We start from the raw sequence: 21497 nt of genomic DNA on the forward strand, positions 1-21497 counted from the left end.
ATGGAGGCAGCCAGCGCGTTCCCAGAACCCCCCGGAAGGATCCCCAGGGGAGTCTGAATGGCGGTCTCCCAGTCTTCTCTCTCCATCAGCCCGTTCACCACCTGGGGCACAGCGAGGAGATTAACGCTCTTCCATCCCCGCCCCCAACCCCCCTCCCGCCCCCCTCCACACACAGGGGTGGCCAAGCCGTGCGGAAACCTACTTGAAAACAAATGAACACGACCCCCTCCCCCCTCCCTAAACACACGAGTCGCTGCAAAAGGGGCCCGAATCTTATTGGCTGACGCATTTCCTCCAATCACGATCCCTCTGTCTTCACTAGGGATGGGTATTGTTTGGATAGCATTGATGCCTGTGCTAAAACAGCACTTTTAAAGCGGTGCCCTTGCCTACATGGCCCCAGAACCCAGATCTTTATTCTTTAAAATAAAGAGCGAACAACAACCTTTAGGAACGCCTTTTTAAAAATTTATTCCAGAGGCAAAGAAATTGAACGATTTAATAGTTTTATTTAACTGTTTAAATTATACTCGTAATTCACACCATTTTGCTTTTGGCATTTTGGTCGAGTTCAACGTAAGCTAGTTAGCTACCGGTACCTGCCGCCACTGACTGAGTCGACAGGGCGAGTGCAACCGTTAGCTAGCGATGCGGCGCGGCTCTAGAACGGGGCGCCGAAATCTGGTCCAGGAGGTACGGGCCGTATGGGGTACACCAGTGCCCACAGTGGTGTTGTGTCGGGTTTCGGTTAAACCCAACCCTAGTCCTCCACCACACCCTCCCTCCCGACCCGCCCACACCCACCTCAAACAGCAGCCCGTCGCCCGACATGATGACCAGGGCGTCCCACTGCGACAGGTCGGCCTCCCTCACCAGCTCCCGGGCGTGGTTCTGCCGCTCTGCAGGGACAAAGGGTGGGGGTGGGGAGGGGGGGGGTGCTCTGTCAGTGCAGTAGGGTGCAAAGGAAGCTGGGAACCAGAGGGCCATCGCGGGACCCTCTGCCTCAGCGATATAACAGGTCATATACCCCACACTATTACCTGTTTGCTTGGCGGACAGTCATCCAGCGTGACTTGCACTAACGCTCACAAGTCCCCCTCGTGTTAAACATCTCACACTTACACGCCCAAATTTCCACCGGATCGATTCAGCGTGACCCAGAGTGCAAAAGCGTGCCAGCGACCCACCCACCCAGGAAACGCTCCTGCCCACTCGAGGCTGCAAACGATGCCTCAATGTCTTGCGTGTTAATACAGCGCGTTTACGCCTAAAAATACACGAAGTTATTAATTATACAATCAATCAGCTTTAATCGGTTAAATGTTATCTGGTACACGTCCACACAGATTCTCAACCTCTGAAATGGCAACGTCGCTCCCTGCCATCTCCAGACTGAAGCGATCGTTTGCCTTGCGCATTTTCGTAATGGGGGACAGAGAGAGAGAGAGAGAGAGAAGCAGGACTGTTTTCCCAGCAGACACTGGGCCGGCAGCCTCTCCTGTCAGCGCAGGCCTCTGCAGGGGGATCGCATTACCGGCTTCTCACTCGGCACAGCAGCGATGCGACTGGAGTCCATTTCCTCCTGTCTGTCAGTCGCCCCACATGGGGTAGCATAGCGGCGTAATGGGTAAGGAGTTGGTCTCGTAACCTAAAGGTCGCAGGTTCGATTCCCCGGTAGGACACTGCTGTTGTACCCTAGAGCAAAGGCGCTTAACCTGCATTGCTTCAGTATATATCCAGCTGTATAAATGGATGCGATGTAAAATGCTGTGTAGAAAGTTGTGTGAGTTGTTGCTCTGGATAAGAGCGCCTGCTACATCACACAGTCCCACGCATGGAGGGGGCACAATGGCCCCGGCCCTGAGGAGCAAAGGTGCAGTCGAGGGGTGGAAAGGCCACCGAATTCCTGGGCACGCATTCCTGCCCAATATGGTGACCAGGAATGTGCCCCTCCAATTCATCCACATCTTCATTCAGCAGTGTCGCCCCCCCCACTCTCCTTATCGAATCGCCCTCTGGCATGCGGCCCTGGGCTCCGCCGACCGAGGCTAACGTGCTACGCAGAGCGAGGCTAACGTGCTAACGCAGAAGCTCCTTTCACAATGCTCCACTGTGCCCAGCCGGGGGGCGGAGGGGGACCTGAGGGGGCGGGGGGTCAGTCTAGCCATTGTTTCCGCACTGGGGCTCATTTGAACTTCAGATTTTGGAGAGGCATGCTTAACCTCCCTGACACGATTACCCCCATCCCCCCTCCCCCCCCACCGTCCCTGTCCCCCCCTAATTCCCCCATTGACCCTGCAGCGCAACACAAAGAACCCGGGAGACTCCTCCTCCCCTCTCCAGGCGGGACCCCCAGCGGAGCTGAGGCGGGGCCGTTCTCAGGCCGGGACAGGAGTGATTAATGCCCCGCCCGGGAGGCCCGCGGGCGGAAAGTGAGCTCGGCGCGCGGAGAGAAGCAGCGAGGCGGGATTCTCAGGCCCTGCTTCCCTCCTGTGTGGGCCCGGATCAGCACAAGCCTGTTTCCCGCCGTGACGAGGCTGTCGGGGGAAAAGGCGGGAAGGAGCAGCTGCTGACTCAGCGCACGCTGCGGGTACTCAGCGCTGAAGCAGCTTGCTTAACGCTCCCGCCCTACCGCCATTCCAGGGCTCGGGCGCTCGCTCACTCACACACACACACCACCACCACTCACTCATCACTCACTCCTCACCACTCACTCACTCACTCACTCACTCACTCACTCACTCACTCACCACTCCCACCACACCACTCACTCACTCACTCACACCACTCACTCACCACCATCCACTCATCACTCACTCCTCCACTCACTCACTCACTCACCCATCACCACTCACTCACTCACTCACTCACTCCCCTCACTCACTCACTCACCCACCACTCACCACTCACCACTCATCCACTCACCTCACCCACACTCACTCACCACTCACTCACTCACTCACTCACTCACCACTCACTCACTCACACTCACTCACCACCACTCACTCACTCACTCTCACTCACTCACTCACTCACTCACTCACTCACTCACTCACTCACTCACTCACCCACACACTCACTCACTCACTCACTCACTCACTCGCTCACACTCACTCACTCACTCACTCACTCACCCACTCACCCACTCATCCACTCACTCACTCACTCACCCACTCACTCACTCACTCACCACTCACTCACCCACTCACCCACTCCCACTCATCCACCATCCACCTCCACTCTCCATCACTCACCCATCACCACTCACCCACTCATCCCTCACTCACTCACTCACTCTACTCACTCATCACCCCACTCACTCACACTCCACCACTCACTCACTCCTCACCCAAACACCACACTCCACTCACTCACTCACTCACTCACTCACTCACTCACTCACTCACTCACACTCACTCACTCACTCACTCACTCACTCACTCACCCACTCATCCACTCATCCACTCATCCACTCACTCACTCGCTCACACTCACTCACTCACTCACTCACTCACCCACTCATCCACTCATCCACTCATCCACTCACTCACTCACTCACTCACTCACTCACTCACTCACCCACTCACCCACTCATCCACTCATCCACTCACTCACCCACTCATCCACACACTCACTCACTCACTCACTCACTCACTCACACTCACTCACTCACTCACTCACTCACTCACTCACTCACTCACTCACTCACTCACTCACTCACTCACTCACAAACACTCACTCACTCACTCACTCACTCACTCACTCACTCACTCACTCATCCACTCATCCACTCACTCGCTCTCACTCACTCACTCACTCACCCACTCATCCACTCATTCACTCACTCACCCACTCACTCACTCACTCACTCACTCACTCACTCACTCACCCACTCACCCACTCATCCACTCACCCACTCACCCACTCACCCACTCACTCACTCACTCACCCACTCACTCACTCACTCACTCACTCACTCACTCACTCACTCACTCACTCACTCACTCACCCACTCACTCACTCACTCACTCACCCACTCACTCACTCACTCACTCACTCACTCACTCACTCACTCACTCACTCACTCACTCACACACTCACTCACACACTCACTCACGCTCCCCTCCCTGTGAGCTGTGCTGGGATCAGGGCGATACGGGTCACAGACTGGCCGTAGCTCACGGTCGCTCCCCCGGGTGGCTGCTCTGGGATCAGCCCAATTCGCTCACACTCTCCACCCTGCAGGGGTCGCTGTGTCCCGCGTGGACTCTGGCAGTGACGACCAGCGGAACTCCAGCCCGCCGGGGTTCTGCCCCGCCCTGCCAGCAGCACCACCCCTGACCTTCCGACCTCCGACCTTCACCGTTCCAGGACAGATGCATCCTGACCCCATGGCAGGGGCACGGTTTTTACACCGAGCTGGAAACTGACATCGCACCACAAATAAAACCGCTGTATTTTCATGGGAGTTATTAAAAGCTGACACAGGGGCCCTCGATGGTCACAGAAGAATGTCCCTGCCTAGCCCAGCAAGTACTCTGATACACAAAGTTTGCCGTTGAGTACATTCTTACCCCCCCGACAGACTAGCAAACGCAGCTCAGTGCGGCAGTGCTGCTATTCCTCGCCTGGCTGGGGCTGAGGCGGTGTTTCTGAAGGGGCCGCTTAACCGGAAGTGGAGCGGAGGAGCCGTCAGCCAATGAGCACGGCCAGCCCGTTTTCGCCCCAGCCGGAGGGTCTGAACAGTGGAGAGCCCACTGACCCATATCTTCACCGTACCCGAATCCCCCCCCCCGCCCCCCACACCCCCGGTGGCACCACTTCACACAGCCACACTTCAGTAATTTGATTGTCTTTCTTTTTTTTACGAGGCACCAGCTGCTCCGCGTCCCCCCAGGCCCCCCCCCCCCCGCCCGGCACAGGCTGGAGTGCCGCAGTGGGACCGGGAGGTGCTGAGGCGCTGTGCCTCTCTCTCTCTCTCTCTCCCTCCCTCCCTCCCTCCCTCCCTGCGATCTCAGGGCCTATAGATCACGCGGCGACACCCAGAGCCGCGAATCGATGATGAGCACCGCCTGAGGGAGGAGGCCCGTGAGACGGACTGCAGACTCACGCCGCCGAGGCCGTCCGCTCTCTCTCGCACGCGCACGGCCACCTCTCACACCTCACTGCGCACGCGCCGCGAGCCGCCATCTCTCAGCACATCAGGACGCTTCCCCTTAACGGGTCCGTCTGTCTGTTCAGTGTCCAAGTCCCGACTGGTAAAAAATTTTTTTTTATTTTTTTTTTTAAAAAGGCAACGCACGTGTCGAAAAGACGCCGCTCGTGAGCCGAACAGGGTTACGATTTAACCGCGACGGCGACGACGAAGGGACTGGAGTGCTGTGGGAGGAGAAGGATCGGAAAAAGAGAGAATGAAAGAGATTCGGCCGCGCGGAGTGAAGGGTGCAGGGTGCGGGGTGCAGGGTGCGGGGTGCGGAGTGCAAGGTACGGAGTGAAGGGTGCGGGGTTCGGGGTTTGGGGTTCAAGGTGCGGAGTGAAGGGTTCGGGGTTCGGGGTGCAAGGTGCAGGGTGTGGGGTGCGTGCGGAGTGAAGGGTGTGGGGTTCGGGGTTTGGGGTTCAAGGTGCGGAGTGAAGGGTTCGGGGTTCGGGGTGTAGGGTGTGGGATGTGGGGTGCGGGGTGTCGGGAGCGGGGTGCGGAGTGAAGGGTGTGGGGGTGCGGGTGTCTCTGCGGGGCCGGCGGCGGGCGGTTACTGACCGGTGATGACCAGCGTGTGGGGGACGCCGGCCTCGGCGAGCATGCGCTGGACGTGTCCCGTGTAGAGACTCAGGGCCTGGCCCTTCCCACTCTGAGGATTCAGGAGAACCATGAGCCTTCCGGGCTGCCGTACCTGGCTGAACAACACACCTGAGGGGGGGGGGGGGGATAGGAAAAGAGAGAGAGATTAAATTAACTAGAAAACATTAAAACGTTAAAAAAAGAAACTGACATAAAAGACAAAATAAAATACAAAGCATGTGTAGGGCAGCTGTAAGCGAGCGCCTGCTCAGTTTAGCCGACATCAGCTCGGGTCTTCTGACAGACGGTCCTTAATGGGACCATGACGTGGATTTACTTAAGTAAAATAAATAAAATGAGAAAATACAATGCTTTACTGATTCACAAAGCGGGTTCATCTGTAACGAGTCAATTTACGGAAACGAAAAGAACAAAAAAAAAAAAAAAAGACACAAAAGAAAATCAAGCTAAACTGGTTCAGCCAAAACGGGACGTGTTAAATAGGGAGGGACCTCTGAGGATGTTCTCTCTGTGTGGAGATGAACGGATCAGCTGCAACGGCACCAAACCGGGGAAGCAGAGCATTATAGCTCAAGCCTACAGTAACTTGATACTTCTGCTGCTTAACACAGAGCTGTCTGAGCTCATAACGGTTTCTGAGGGTTTCACACACTCTGACACTCCAGAATTTGCCCACAGGCAAACATTCCTTGCAGCCATCATGACCAAAAATAGCTCCTCGTCTGTGTATAACACACACACACACACACACAGCAACACACACACACACACAAACATAAATACACACACACAGACAAACAAACACACACACACACACACAAACACAAATACACACACACAGACAAACAAACACACAAACACACACACAGACAAACAAACACACAAACACACACACAAACACAAATACACACACACACAGACAAACACAAATACACACACACAGACAAACACAAACACACACACATACACACACACACACAAACAAATACACACACACACGCGCACACACAAACACGCACACAAGCAGACACACATGCGTACACAGATCAGTGAGTGCAGCATTGCACATTTGCTCTTATTGTGTTGTTGTATCTTAATTGCTAGTGTTACAAGTCAAGAGAGCTAAGACCACACAGCTTTCTTCATCTCCTTCATCCATGGCCAGAAATCATCTCAGTTCTGACAGGTAACCTCCTCATAACCCTTTATACATACAGCCAAATACAACGTGGGCTAGAACAAAAATTTGAGGTGGTTATTTATTCAGAAGTGAGGAAAGTCTTGCTGAGAGACCGTTTGAGAGACACAAGATAGAGAGTGCAGTGTGGGGACACACAGGGTGAAGAGTGCAGTGTGGGGACACTGCAGTGTGAGGACACACAGGGTGAAGAGTGCATTGTGGGGACACTGCAGTCTGAGGACACACACAGGGTGAAGAGTGCAGTGTGGGGACACTGCAGTGTGAGGACACACAGGGTGAAGAGTGCAGTGTGGGGACACTGCAGTGTGAGGACACACAGGGTGAAGAGTGCAGTGTGGGGACACTGCAGTGTGAGGACACACAGGGTGAAGAGTGCAGTGTGAGGACACACAGGGTGAAGAGTGCAGTGTGGGGACACTGCAGTGTGAGGACACACAGGGTGAAGAGTGCAGTGTGAGGACACACACAGGGTGAAGAGTGCAGTGTGGGGACACTGCAGTGTGGGGACACAGGGTGAAGAGTGCAGTGTGGGGACACTGCAGTGTGAGGACACACAGGGTGAAGAGTGCAGTGTGGGGACACAGGGTGAAGAGTGGACTGTGGGGACACTGCAGTGTGAGGACACACACAGGGTGAAGAGTGCAGTGTGGGGACACTGCAGTGTGAGGACACACACAGGGTGAAGAGTGCAGTGTGGGACACACACAGGTGAAGGCAGTGGGGAAACAGGGTGAAGAGTGCAGTGTGGGGACACTGCAGTGTGAGGACACACACAGGGTGAAGAGTGCAGTGTGGGGACACACAGGGTGAAGAGTGGACTGTGGGGACACACAGGGTGAAAGTGCAGTGTGGGGACACACAGGGTGAAGAGTGCAGTGTGAGGACACACAGGGTGAAGAGTGCAGTGTGAGGACACTGCAGTGTGAGGACACACACAGGGTGAAGAGTGCAGTGTGGGGACATCGCCGCGGCGGAAGTGGCCTCCCTGTTAGACGAGGGCCGCGGCTTTAATCTCCCCCTCAGGCATTCTCAGGCATTTGATATGGTGGCTCTGAAGTGCAAAACACAAATACAAAAAGAAAAATGCAAAAACAAAACTAGCAGCCCTGAGGTGCAAAACACAAACATACAAAAACAAAAATGTGCAGCCCTGAGGTGCAGATGCAACATACAAAAACACTTCCACACTGTTCCACTTCAGGGCTACTGGTTTTTGTATTGTATGTTGCATATGCACCTTCGGGGCTGCTTGTTGTTGTATGTTTCTGTTTTGCACTTCAGGGCTGCACGTTTTTGTTTTTGTATGTTGCACCTGCACCTCAGGGCCGAAGGTTTTTGTCTTTACGTTTTCTTTTTGTTTTTGTGTTTTGCACTTCAGAGCCACCGTAGTTTGATGATGAACAAACCTACAATTTGACCCTGAAAGGCCAGACGGACACCTATTTTTGCTTAGCTTGTGGTTTATAACTGAAGAGCTCGCTAGACAAACACACTTAGTCACCCTCTTGTGACAGCTTTGGACAGGCTTTCACTATGCAAGAATGCTGGCCAGACATTACCTTTACAATTTGCATTGGAATTTCTCATGAATATGCTAAACAAAGTTCGCCAGACTGTTTCCCCTCTTCCAATTCTAAGATGAGACAATTCTGCTTCAGAAAAAAAACTATTTTATTTCCCTAGCAAAAATCAACATATTTAAATAATCAAAATCTATCGTACCTTTACCCGTACCAAAAGCACATTCTCTGCAAGTGGATTGAGAGGTAAGTAAGGCCAACCTATTTATGATGCCTACGTAAGAAGAAGAAAAAAAAAAAAAAACTTCTACGAGACAGCATGATAATTTTTAACTATTCTGCTTTCATTACCAAGGGCGAACGCATGTTTATTTATTAACTGGCTTTCCTTGGCAGGCAGTTTGAACTGTTCTCTCGATCACAGGGACACTGTGTGTCTTGGGTTAGTGTGCCGCGACAAGCACTTTGCTTCTGAGTTTCCCCCGGTAAAAGATATTTGTTTACGTTTTTGAGCGCTTTCCCGTAGTCCTCGAAAGGCCGGCCCGGCCCAAAGCACGCCCTGAGTCAACTCCGGCCGACAGCAGAGGTCTGTGTTGTGGAAGACTGACGCAGCAGCAACTGTCCTCACGGCGAGGCTAAACTTTCATCGCCTTAATACGAAGCCAGGAGCCGCTGGCCCAATACGGTTCCCTTCTGAAATTGAAATGAATGCTCCACGCAATGTCCTCCTCCTACTGGAGTTAGGGGGGAGGGATTGTTGTACTTCCCCCCTCCCCCCTTTTGCCCTACACAGCTCCTCCCAAATGATCAACATAGCTTAACTCAGAACTGAGAAGGTTCTTTTCCTTCCGCCTTGTATGGATTACATATCTGAATCGAGGTGCTTTGTCACGCAGCTGGGCTAAGTTCATGCTGCACCCTTTTCTTTTTTTTTTTTAGACAGGAAATCAAGTGGACTGCAAACCACTGCTATCAGGTGTAATTAGCAGGATTCCTTCAAGCTATCAGAGATTTTATTTCGTGTGACTTTTAAACAATTTTAGGTGCAATCGGTTGAAAAACATTCAACTTTTTATATAATGGCTACATGACAGGCACAGATAACCTGGCTATGGAGTTCTGGGCAAAGGTGATGCAATAACAAATGAATATGCCTTTTTTCACATTCATATTTAACACCTGCAATTGTTCCATATTTTTTCAGTTACGAAGCGAGGAGTAGATCGTGCCACAAATCCAGCATTTACACAAAATAATGAATGGCTTGATGATGCATGAGTCACCTTTTACATATTGTGTGATATTACCCTACCTTAAATGGATTTAACGTGTACGCCCTCTCTGTTCTCAAGATTTCACTGCAGAGAGGTGCTCCAGTGCACACTGCCCCAAACATACGCGCGCACACACACACACACATGCACGGACGTACACACACACACGCACACGCACATACAAACACATGTACACGCACATACAAACACATGCACACACACACACAGACACACAACACAAACACACACACACACAAACACACACACAGACAAATAAATACACAAACACACGCACAGACACACACACACACACAACACAAACCGCACACAACACACTACACACAACAGACTAGACTAGACTGCTTGGGGACTTGAGCGTATCTCTAGGGAAGCAGTCCAGGTTGAGTGGCAGGGGTGAGGGGGAGGGGGGTGGGGGGGGGTGGAAGGGGGTGGCTGTCTGGCTGCCAAGGTGTGTGTACCCCACCAGGGAATTCCATATTTCCATACTGGATATTGGACAGAGAGGAACACAAAGAGAAAGGCCTGACAGCATGTGTCTGCACATCAGAAAGACCACAGGGGGTTGACAGTCCCTGAATGAATGAGGAAAATAAGCACTTTGTGAAGTTCCTGTGAAGTTTTTTCCATTTAATAAGTGCACCTCAAGATGCTGGTATGCCAGATGCATCATCAGCAAGAGGAGGCTCACTTATGGAGATTACACAGCGCATCAAGACCTGTCTCTCACTGAAGTAACAAATTCCACGTTCAGGAAAAAGGAAAACAAACGTACAGAGCATGGACAGAAGGTTGATGCATTTATGGTTCTTTATTTTTCAAAACAAATGAAAAAGCTCTTGCACTGGCACTCATGGGGGTAGACCCCCTCAGGCCAGTACCAATGCACTGGCACTCATGGGGGTAGACCCCCTCAGGCCAGTACCAATGCACTGGCACACATAGGGGTAGACCCCCTCAGGCCAGTACCAATGCACTGGCACACATGGGGGTAGACCTCTCAGGCCAGTACCAATGCACTGACACTCATAGGGTAGACCCCTCAGGCCAGTACCAATGCACTGTCACTCATGGGGGTAGACCCCTCAGGCCAGTACCAATGCACTGGCACACATGGGGGTAGACCCCACAGGCCAGTACCAATGCACTGGCACACATGGGGGTAGACCCCACAGGCCAGTACCAATGCACTGGCACACATGGGGGTAGACCCCACAGGCCAGTACCAATGCACTGGCACACATGGGGGGTAGACCTCTCAGGCCAGCCCCAAGCACTGACTGACAGCAGTGACTGAGGCATAGCCAGCATTTATGCAAACAGCCCTGACGCCCAAGGTCAGGGAGGAGAGGCTCACACTTAAAGGCCCTGACAGGACGTCAGGCCTGATCTCAGAGAACAGCAGACTAGTGTCTCAAGGCGCGGTAGCAGGCTGCTGCCTGCTCGCTGTCTGGATCTCCGACACACAGACATCAGAGACCGCAGAGCTCTGTGACATCAGCAGAACTGTCAACCCCTCCAGGGTCCTAAAGCTCAACCCCCCCCCCCCATGGTCCTAAAGCTCAACCCCCCCAGGTCCTAGCGCTAACCCATGTGTCAACGCTCAACTCCTCCAGGGTCAATGCTCAACTCCTCCAGGTCCTAAAGCTCAACCCCTCCAGGGTCCTAACGCTCAACCCTCCAGGGTCCTAACGCTCAACTCCTCCAGGGTCCTAAAGCTCAACCCCTCCAGGGTCCTAATGCTCAACTCCTCCAGGGTCCTAATGCTCAACCCCTCCAGGGTCCTAACGCTCAACCCCCCATGGTCCTAATGCTCAACCCCCCATGGTCCTAATGCTCAACCCCTCCACGGTCCTGTAGGTACTGGACTGTTGCAATCACCTGACTAATTACACATTTTGTGATCAACTGTGATCCAAATAAATGCAGTTATCCTCCTGATACACTACACACCAATGGGGATCATTTATTCTGCACAGTAAACAAACCCATACAGGCACAAAAAACAACAACAACAAACTTGCATATGAACAATGCCTGGTCTGAAATGACCAATGGGGGGGGGGGGGGATCCTGTCATTGAGAAAACACAACTGACCAGTGAAAAGATTTCATCAGAGACTTGATGGATTCCTTCGTCAGCGTGTAAGAAATGGCAGGGAGGTTCCCCAAAAATAAGTTCGGTGGAAGTGCATGGTGCAGGCTGCTGACTCACATAAAGAAAAGATGCGATGGGTTCAGAGTTTTTCTCCTCTGGAAGTAGTGACGCCATATTATATCAGGCAACACCAATGGTATAGGTTGTTTATGCACAAAACAGAAGTCATTAGGGAACAAAGAGGCAGGCCCTCGCAGATAGGACAGACATGCGTACCCTAGTCAAGGCCCCAGAGGGTATTTAAACAAGGCCAGAAGACCAGTGGGGTTGCTGCACCGCAAAGTTGTGTCGTGTTTCAGTGACCTTCCCGCTGGCCAGTGTGATGACAATAAACTTTTACTTTCTTCAGTAAAGTGTTTGTTGTCTTGGTGAGTTCCAGCATCATCCAGACTTTGACTCCACAGGGAAAAGCTGGGTCCTAACAGATGGTCACAGATGAGTAAACAGTTGGCACAGAAAATTATGCTTGAGATTTTATTTGCTCTGCAGGAACAATCAATCATATCTGATTTAAAAGCTCTTCTTGCCAACACAGTGTACCTCGATGCTGTAAGTTACGGTTCAGTTGCGGACAGCATCGAACAATGCCCATTGAAATTTGAGGTTGATGTAAACTATGTACCTGAATTTGTCTCAGATAAAGCAACTGACATGTTGAAAGCACACAATGAAATCCTCAAAGGCTTCTAACATATATCGCGACATTCACAGACAGGCATTTGGGCTAGCTATTTCCAAACCGTTGACAATTTCACGGCAGTTGTCAAAGATTACCAAAGCAGAAAGTTGCTCTGCACTGCGCTATGCTTTTAAAAGCAGCATGATAGAACAAGGCTTAGGCTTAACCGTTAAACTAGGACACAGCGCTGCTGGACTCCAGAATGTGATGAGTGCTGTACTTCATTACATACAGGGCCTTCCCAGAGTTTTCACCCCCATCGATAGTTTCTCATTTTACAGTGTTGAAAAGTCAACACGCTAAAGTATAATGAAATGGGGTTTTGCTCCTACGCCCCTATAAAGTGACCCTCTATGATGTCAAAATGAAGTAGAGTGCTGAGATCTCTTTTGTATCTTTAAAAAAAAAAATCTGGTGTCCAACATGGGGCTGAACATGTCCAATTCCCACCCTAATTTGGAATATCCAATTGACTACTTGTAGCTTCATTTATGCGCGACCTCCAGTGCCATTTTGGAAGAGCGAAGACACCCGTGAATCTCCTTCAAAACACTAGGTTTCGCCAGCCTGCTTCTTTTCACACCAAAGCCCATAGCCAAGTTCAAACAGAGCTGTCAGAGGAGATTTTCATATGGAATGCTGTCCATGGTTGCCCGGCCAACCAGGGGCTGCCAGGGAGCAATGAAACACGGACCTCTAACCAGCCGAACCCTCCAGTGCCCTGGGCAATGCGATCGCCACCTCACCCTATGAGGGTACCAGCCACAGTCAGCACTGGTGCGGTCCAGATTCAGACCGTGGTGCTCATCAGTGGAACACAGCACGTTACCTTAACCGAATGAGCCACTCAGCAGCCCTGTGTCAAACAACATATGTTTAAAATAATGACTTGAAAATGACACCCAGGTACTGCCATTCCCCACCAGCAAGCACAGTGGTGGAAGCATCATACCACTGCTTTCCAGCAGGAGGGAATGGGAAGCTAATTTCCTTTTCTTACGGTCAGGGTGGATGGAGCCAAATATAGGCAAATGGTTGTAGAGAACCTGTTTCGGCCTGTAAGACATTTGTGTTTAGGGTAGAGATTCAAGTTCCAACGGGACAATGGCCCAAGGCATGTGACAAGATCCATAAAGAAAAGGCTTCAAAGCAGGAAGCCAATGCCCAGAGTAAAGTCCCATTGAAACTCTGTGGTATGATGTGAAAATTGCTGTCCACTGATACTCTATATCTATCCTGGAAGAATTGGAGCATTATGTGCATGGAGAAATGGCCAAAAACTCCAAAAACTAAATGTGCAAAGCTCACAGACAACCCTGAGAGAACTAAAGAGTTGTACAGTAGTTACCAAATGTCTATTTAGTAAATAACAAAAAATGTTTTATTAATGGTTAAATGTTGAACGCAAATATTTTTTTGCATCCTAAATTTGTCGAATTTGTGTTGGTGAGGGGACAAAAAAAACAACAACATTTCACTATAATCAAATTGCAAAAGTGTAACAGGACAAAATGTGACAGAGTTCAAGAGGGATGAAATCTGTCTAAAGGCACTTTACTGTACACTTGCAGCATGTGGAAAAACTTCACTAAGAAAAACCTAGAAGATCTATTGATTCCTTCTGAGCTTTTAAATTGTAGAAGCATCAAATAGCATCCCTCACAGTGCATTAATGTATTATATTCTACCTATTAGCCACATGTATCTCATTTGAAATTTATATATTCACTGTATTGGCTTCTTTGAATCTTATATGTTGGAACAACCTACCGTAATGAATTAATTATGTCATGGCTTAATGACTATCTGGCCGTGAATGACAGTTGTTTAAAAAAAAAAGGTAAATGGGGCCAGCTTTCGCCCTCCCGAAGGACACGAATCTACAAGATATGAGATGCAACACACATCGCGTCGCCTTAACGATCATCATTCATTTGATTTTGTACTGTCGGTGTACTAGCAAGCACGCTGTGGGCCTCCGAGTTCAGCAGCTCTCGGTGAGAGCCTATCAGAGCACAGCGGTGGACTGATACACAGACAGTCATGACTTATTCAGGCCTAATATGCGGAATCAGGAAGGGGGTGAGTCTATGGATAAACAACAGTGCGCAGTCCGGCTGCAGAATCTGTCTGAACCGTGATTTATGCCCACTGTGGAGGACACTAACATAAAAAAAAAAAAAAAAATGACACAATGAGAAAGACTAGTGACACGGTCAGACTGCCACCGTTCTTCTTCGCCGCCTACGAAACTAACACGGAACGTTCATGAATGAATGCATTAAGGAGATAAAAATACCCTGTTTGGGTCCGATTCCCTGCTCAGTCCCTCCCCCCTTCGGTAAACAGATCAAAGATGGAGCCTCGGGCCTCTCGAATGGGCCTGAAATCTGCCCTACTGGCTCGCGGTGTAACCGGGCTCCAGCTGGCTCCAACACAAGGTGCTTTCCTTAAGGACCAATCAGCAAGCTCTCCCTTGGTTACCGTGGACACCTGGAGGTAATACTACAGTTGACCTCATTCTGTTCCACCACCTGACTCAGCAGTGAACAAACAGCATTCGCAATTCTGCCACTGACAAAACAATTTTTTAAAAAGTTCAAGTTATTTTTCATTTTTAACTGGCAAGCTGAAACACTCTTTTAAAAATGTCCTGTATAATATACCATACCACAATCACATTTTTAAGATGAACTGAGACACTTGAGTGCCGAAAGACTGTAAAGCTGCTGTAAAGCTAAACTACAGAAAGCTACGGCCGACGTAAAAAAAAACTAATTTCATTCAGTCTCCTCCACAAGTTTGCAATAATGCCATTCCCTTTCACAACAAAGGCCCCAGGCTAACTGGCACTGGCACTGGTTCCTCTGAGTATCACAGAATGAAGACAAAGCAATACAGAAGCCAATGCCTCAGTGAAACTCAACAACAGCCATACCGAGCATCTCCAACACCTGTAAGCGATCCAATGAATGGCAATCAATCCCACAGCAACGCAAGCTGAAACAAGACCAGGTCAAAACCTAGTTATATGGCTGGACCTAACACACGTGATCCGGCCGGCCAACGGTGTGACTTCATAACTCGGCCGAACCAATGGCGTAACTTCATCACTCACTCAGTCACTCAGTCACAGACATTCGCGTTTGTAGGGCCGGCCCCGCAGTTGCGGCACAGCCACAAATAGTGTAAATGAACGGTGCTGTGCTATGTAGTTATCTGTAGGAAGAAGCCATGTCCGTCCTTGTAACATGTTCACAAAAGCAAGTAAAAAGACCCATTTGAACAAGACAACTCGCTTCTGCTTTATTTCTGTGTTCATTGTGGCCCGCAGGTAATCTGACCCTGACCTAACAAAGACCGTAACGGTCAAAAGCTCATCTATTTGTTCTCCTGCACAATAAATGCTGGCTAACATTCAGGAGAACCTTCACTGTCAATGTGACCTCGTTACGTTACATTCAGGTTTTTCGTTTACTGTGCGTGACAGACCTTCTATTGCTAGGCAATCTGACCCCAGCGCATTTTAAAAATTGTGTGTCATTAGTGTCTGTTGTGTTGGGGCTCCTGTCAGCTTCAAATTCAATAGCCAAGGCAGCCAAGGAAGAACATAAGACCAGCTAACATTGAGAAAAATGCTCATGCAGTCCATTTTGGATCTTCATTGTTCCTATTATAGTGCATCCAAAGCTGTGCCAGGCCTGATTGTTTTTAAATTAAAAAAAAAAATCATTGCAAGGAACTGCTTCCATTATCGCAAGAGCGTGTGCACATTAATAACTAGCACTGGTTAAGAATTTCTGAATTCCATGAAGCTTGATGAAGCTTCTAGAAGTAATCGACAACAAACTCTGCTAAAAACCTGAAGTTCTCTGAATAAATCCCCCCCAAGAGTGAAGTGACAGTAACGTGTTTCCTCAGCACTGTGCTTCTTCAAGAGCTTCCGTGTCCTTTCCATTGTGCCGTGCCACGTACCGCACTGGACAACATATTTACAAGCCTTTGATAATTCACGTAAACTCATTTCCAACAATATCCAGCTCCAACACTCACCATTACTCTAACTGTTTCTCAAAAGCTAGGAAGGACATAGCTACTGGTGTATTGAGGGACTGGCATAATTCCTGCATGTCCTGCGCTTTCCAAAGGTATCAGCACCAATCAAATAAAACATTGCACTGGTTACAGTAAAATTTTCTAAATACACTGTGTTCTTTATCTACCCAGAAGGTTTGTTTTGTAAACATACAGTTTATACATTCAAATGAGACTCCAAATATATGGGACCCAAAGGTTAAAAAAACTACATGCTCAAACTAGCCTATGTCAAAACTGCCGTACACAAGTTTCAGTCCACCTTGTTTCACCATATAATCCTATAATGATAATATTATGCAGAATAACAATGACTGGGTAGGTATATGATTAATTTAAAAAATATTTTCCAAACTTAACTATTTTTTGACATAGCTGCTGTGGTGCTTCACATACATATACAGAGGCACTTGTGAAGAACTGAAGCTCCACCACACTCACTTCCTTTCGAATATGACATCGAATGCAAAGTGATCCATTTCAGCGGTGAAATTGCAAGAAGTCATGGTAGATAACATTCAATGGGGAAGTGGATTAGTTTGACAATTACTGGATTATTATCTAGTAATATAAGGAACTAGAAACCAGCATTCGATTTCAAACAAGAACATTGCATGGTGAAACGAGATGAAGTTAATGCAAGATGATTTAAAAAAAACAAAACAAAAAAAAAAACAAAAAAAAAAACAACATTTTTAACTGCAGTTCTTTGTCCACTGAATTTACTTCCACTGATCTCTTTTGATGGCTTGGTCCTCCATTTAAGGGCTCAGCCTGTGGTCAGATGATAAACACACAGTGTGGCTACCCCCACTAGTCACCCATAGCACACACACACAGGCAAGCACACACACACACACACGCATGCAAACACACACACACACACACAGGCAAACACACACACATACACACACACACAGGCAAACACACACACACACACACACACACACACATTAAACAGAGCAGAAGTAGGAGTAAACTTGCTGGGAGTGAAGCCTGTATTGACCGTTGTTTCACAAAGCACTCGCATACACACTGTGCTGCTTTCTCGTGTCATCATTCATACAGAGTATTCCTTCCATTGAGGCACTGTTTTCAACATTAACTAAAACAACACACAGTTTATAAAGACAGACTTTTTCCATCATTTTGCATACAAACTGCATATGTAACACTACAAAAGTACCTCTATTTTATACTGAACAACTAAATACACAGTTAATACGTAATTAGCTTCTGTGTAAATTTGCTGCCTAAACTTTTCTGTAGACTAACCATGGCCAGTTTTCTGCTAGCTTGGAACTTGTGCTCAGCTATTCCTGTTACCTGAGGACTCCAATCTCCCAATCAAAGACACATGAACCCCTCTTTAACATTCCAACACTGGAGACCATTTTGTCTGCCAGATCCCTGAGCATCGCCTCCCCATACCTCCCCCCCCCCCCCCAGCCCCATTTGGGGCTGATACCTTGATGATTTCCAGTAGATCAAAGAGAGAAATGTTCGCCTAAAGTAATTAGGGATCTCTAGTAGAATGCAATAACTCATCCCCCATACTCATTTCAACTGAGCCTACAAAATACAAGTACAACCAAATACAAAATTTTGGAAGCAACGTTTTAGAGGGTAAAGAAAAGCCACAATGCCACAAGCAGAGCACAGTACTAACCGGTTACTCACAAAGGCATGTCATTCCATAGCCATGTAAAGAATAACTTCAATCTCTATTCCATAGATGTTTTTTTTTTTTTTTTCAACCGCGGAATAGTTTTTGTTTAGGATTACCGGGGGGGGGGGGGAGGCATCTGATTACACACCTCTTCTAAGGGGCCGTTCACTCACAAATGGTGAATGGACTGCATTTATATAGCATTTTCATCCAAAGCGCTTTACAATTGATGCCTCTCATTCGCCAGAGCAGTTAGGGGTTAGGTGTCTTGCTCAAGGACACTTCGACATGCCCAGGGCAGGGTTTGAACCGGCAACCCTCCGACTGCCAGACAATCGGTCTTACCTCCTGAGCTATGTCGCCCCATATCATTTTATGTCATTCCATAGCCACGTAAAGAACAACTTCAATCTCTATCCCATAGCTTTTTTTCAACCACAGAATAGTTTTTGTTTAGGATTACCGGGGGGGAATCTGATTACACACGGCTACATATCAGGAAGGATCTCTAATGACAGGTGGACCCAGTTAACAACAATGGACAGTGGAAATAATGCCATTTGCTCGACGGGTAAAGCAGCATACTGAATTACAACACATGGCAGTTAAACAAAACACATGCATGTGCAGGAAAAAAGTGTGTTGAGAAGTTCTAGGTCACCGGGCGACAGTGCTGCTGCATTGAACGTTGAGGTGGACGACACCACAGATTAGTTTGCAGGGACCAGCTTACGGCACAAGGAATTTAACGGACACCTAACAGAATCAGCCAATTAGACTAAATCTCGGAAAATCTGAGGATCTTCCTCTGAAGCAGGGGTTCTTTAATTTGGGTTCTGGGGCCTCTTAGTGGGTACAATTACAACCCTGTAAATTGTAACCCCCCAAGCCACATCAGAAATAGCTATGTATTCCATAAGACTCTCATATTCATATCCCTGATCTACGAATGCATACATGTTGTAAGTTATGATATTTGGTAAAAGGAATCCTGTAGAAAGAAATTACATTTTATAATACACGAAATTATAGGCGGAAAAAAAATAATCCAGTGGGGCCCTAATTGCTGAGTGTGAGCACCTGGTCACTGAATTAAAGCCATTAATAAAATGTAAGAGACAAAGCAATATCATACAGTAGCTCATATGGTACTGTCATGAAAACGTAGACTATGTGAGGAAATTACATAAAAACTTTAACTCGTCTCGTTGGATTTTAGAGTTCGATATTAAATATTTCTCGGACATTGATAGTTGATTCCTCTAGTCTGGTTCATACCGCTCCAAATGCTTGGGTTTTAAGTGTATTTTCAATATCGTTTTGAACAGTAAGGTTCTGGATATATATATAACAAATAATAGGCTAACGTTGCAACAAATTTTCTCATTGGTTACAAGTTACCGCGTAGACTACGACATCGATAGGCCAATGGTTATTTATTTCCTTATCAAAATGTAATCGCGAAACAAATCTGGTAAGCGGCATATAGGCTAGGCTACAACAACTCCAAAATCTTCCGCGCTCAAACAATGCACCAACTTTTAATACGCCTACAGCCGCATTTCAGCCTGAGCGTTCTGTAATGAATGCGACATGGCTGCATTTATTTAAAATGATATTGCCAAATATGCAATAAAGACTCACCCTCTCTGTGTGGTCGCTGATGGGCAGAATATTCGTTGATAGCGCGAGCCCATCGCTTCGCCTCCTCGAGGTTCGCAAGGGGGTCCTGTACCAATGCTACACGAAAACACTGCTCAACCCTCTGACGGGCCACCCCGGAACTCATCCATCTTTTCTTAAAAGGGTAAAAATAAGCGGAAAAATAAGCTCCAACGTCTGTGCTATCATCTCCCTTGAAGGCTTGGCAACCTATACAGTCTCTCAAGTTGAAGACCACCTTGCTCCATCCCGCAGGTGCCGATGTGATCTTTTGAACAGTCAGGTCAAGCTCCGTCAAACAGAGAGTATACCTGACCTTTCTGTTGTCGGTGGCCGTGAATTCTCCGTACAGCATAACCCGGTTGATCCCATTGCGGTGGGATGACCCCGGTTCTGCTTTCTTTTGATCCATCTTGCCCGGAAAGGTGAGGGAGGGAAGGATAAGGGGACGCGATCCGCAGATCGACGTGGGGAAGATAGTGAAACACGCACTCACACATACACGCCGGACAGGTGTTCGAGAGACTGAGAGACTGCGTCTGTCTGTCTGACAGTTTCAGCTGCAGTAAGAATTTGAGTTCAACGCTGTTGGTCATTAGAACCTGGCAGTTTTGCTTTGTTGGAAAGGGAGAGCTGCGTCGCTCCCTAGTGATAGAAAATGTAATGACAAGCGAAACTGAAATCAAGCAACTTGATCAAGGTTTGCGCTGTTCTGGTATGTTGCCGTAGAACCAGCAAAGCGACTTGACGAAGCGATAAGGTAGGCCTGCCTTTCGTTTTGCTGGGTCAGTCATTTCAAAAGAATTCAGCCGAAATGTCACCATAACAAGCGATGTGACATGAACACACAGGAAAACCATTTTGAGTCAGCCTAATGGGATGGTTTGAGAGAATTTCATCTTCTCACCAGCAATTTGTACATATGATTCGGAAGAGCCTACTTGGTGGGAAATACAATTTTAAAAATATAATTTTCAGGCATATTTCAAAAAATGGGGTAACCTTTCCAAAAGTTGCCCCGCTGAGAAATTTTCAATTTAAGTGTAGTGTATTGTTGATAAGCATGTGCTAAATTGATTGCCATTTTAATGGTCTTATAAAATTTGGGCACAAAGATACTGTTCTCTGGGTCAAATTTGACGCGGTGGTACAGAATGATAATTTAGAATTAGTGCAAAAAAAGTGTATGGATGATGAAGTTTATGACTACACTTCAAAATGTCCAGTGTTAATTCAACTCTCGACAGATAACATTTGGTCCCACATTCCAGAGTCCTCTGGTTTACAGACTTGCACCCTTGTGCCACCAAGCCCTGCAATTGACCATGGCCCTTTGACTTTTTGCTTTTGATTACTGCAGTTAGATCAACTCGACTGCTGTTGTAAGGTTAAGGGCTGAAATAAACACTGTACGTTAAATCTTG

General features: G+C 48.2%; 1 protein-coding gene across 2 annotated transcripts in view; it reads right to left on the reverse strand.

Annotated features, from left to right (window-relative positions):
- The window catches only part of LOC135249053 (sphingosine kinase 1), a 30078-nt gene extending 9058 nt beyond the window's left edge, over window positions 1–21020 (reverse strand). For both annotated transcript variants that reach the window (XR_010328548.1, XM_064324298.1), the window contains exons 1-4: window positions 20056–21020; window positions 5756–5905; window positions 805–899; window positions 1–101 (exon numbers count right to left, since the gene is read on the reverse strand). The exon at window positions 1–101 is cut by the window's left edge and continues 15 nt beyond it. Coding sequence is in view for 1 of the 2 variants with exons in the window: in XM_064324298.1 (XP_064180368.1) it covers window positions 1–101; window positions 805–899; window positions 5756–5905; window positions 20056–20485 (776 nt within the window). In the remaining variant the exon portion in view is untranslated. The remainder of the gene's footprint in view (window positions 102–804; window positions 900–5755; window positions 5906–20055) is intronic.
- Window positions 21021–21497: the final 477 nt, after the last annotated feature.

The sequence above is a fragment of the Anguilla rostrata genome, chromosome 2, assembly GCF_018555375.3.
Source record: "Anguilla rostrata isolate EN2019 chromosome 2, ASM1855537v3, whole genome shotgun sequence".
Classification (NCBI taxonomy): domain Eukaryota; kingdom Metazoa; phylum Chordata; class Actinopteri; order Anguilliformes; family Anguillidae; genus Anguilla; species Anguilla rostrata.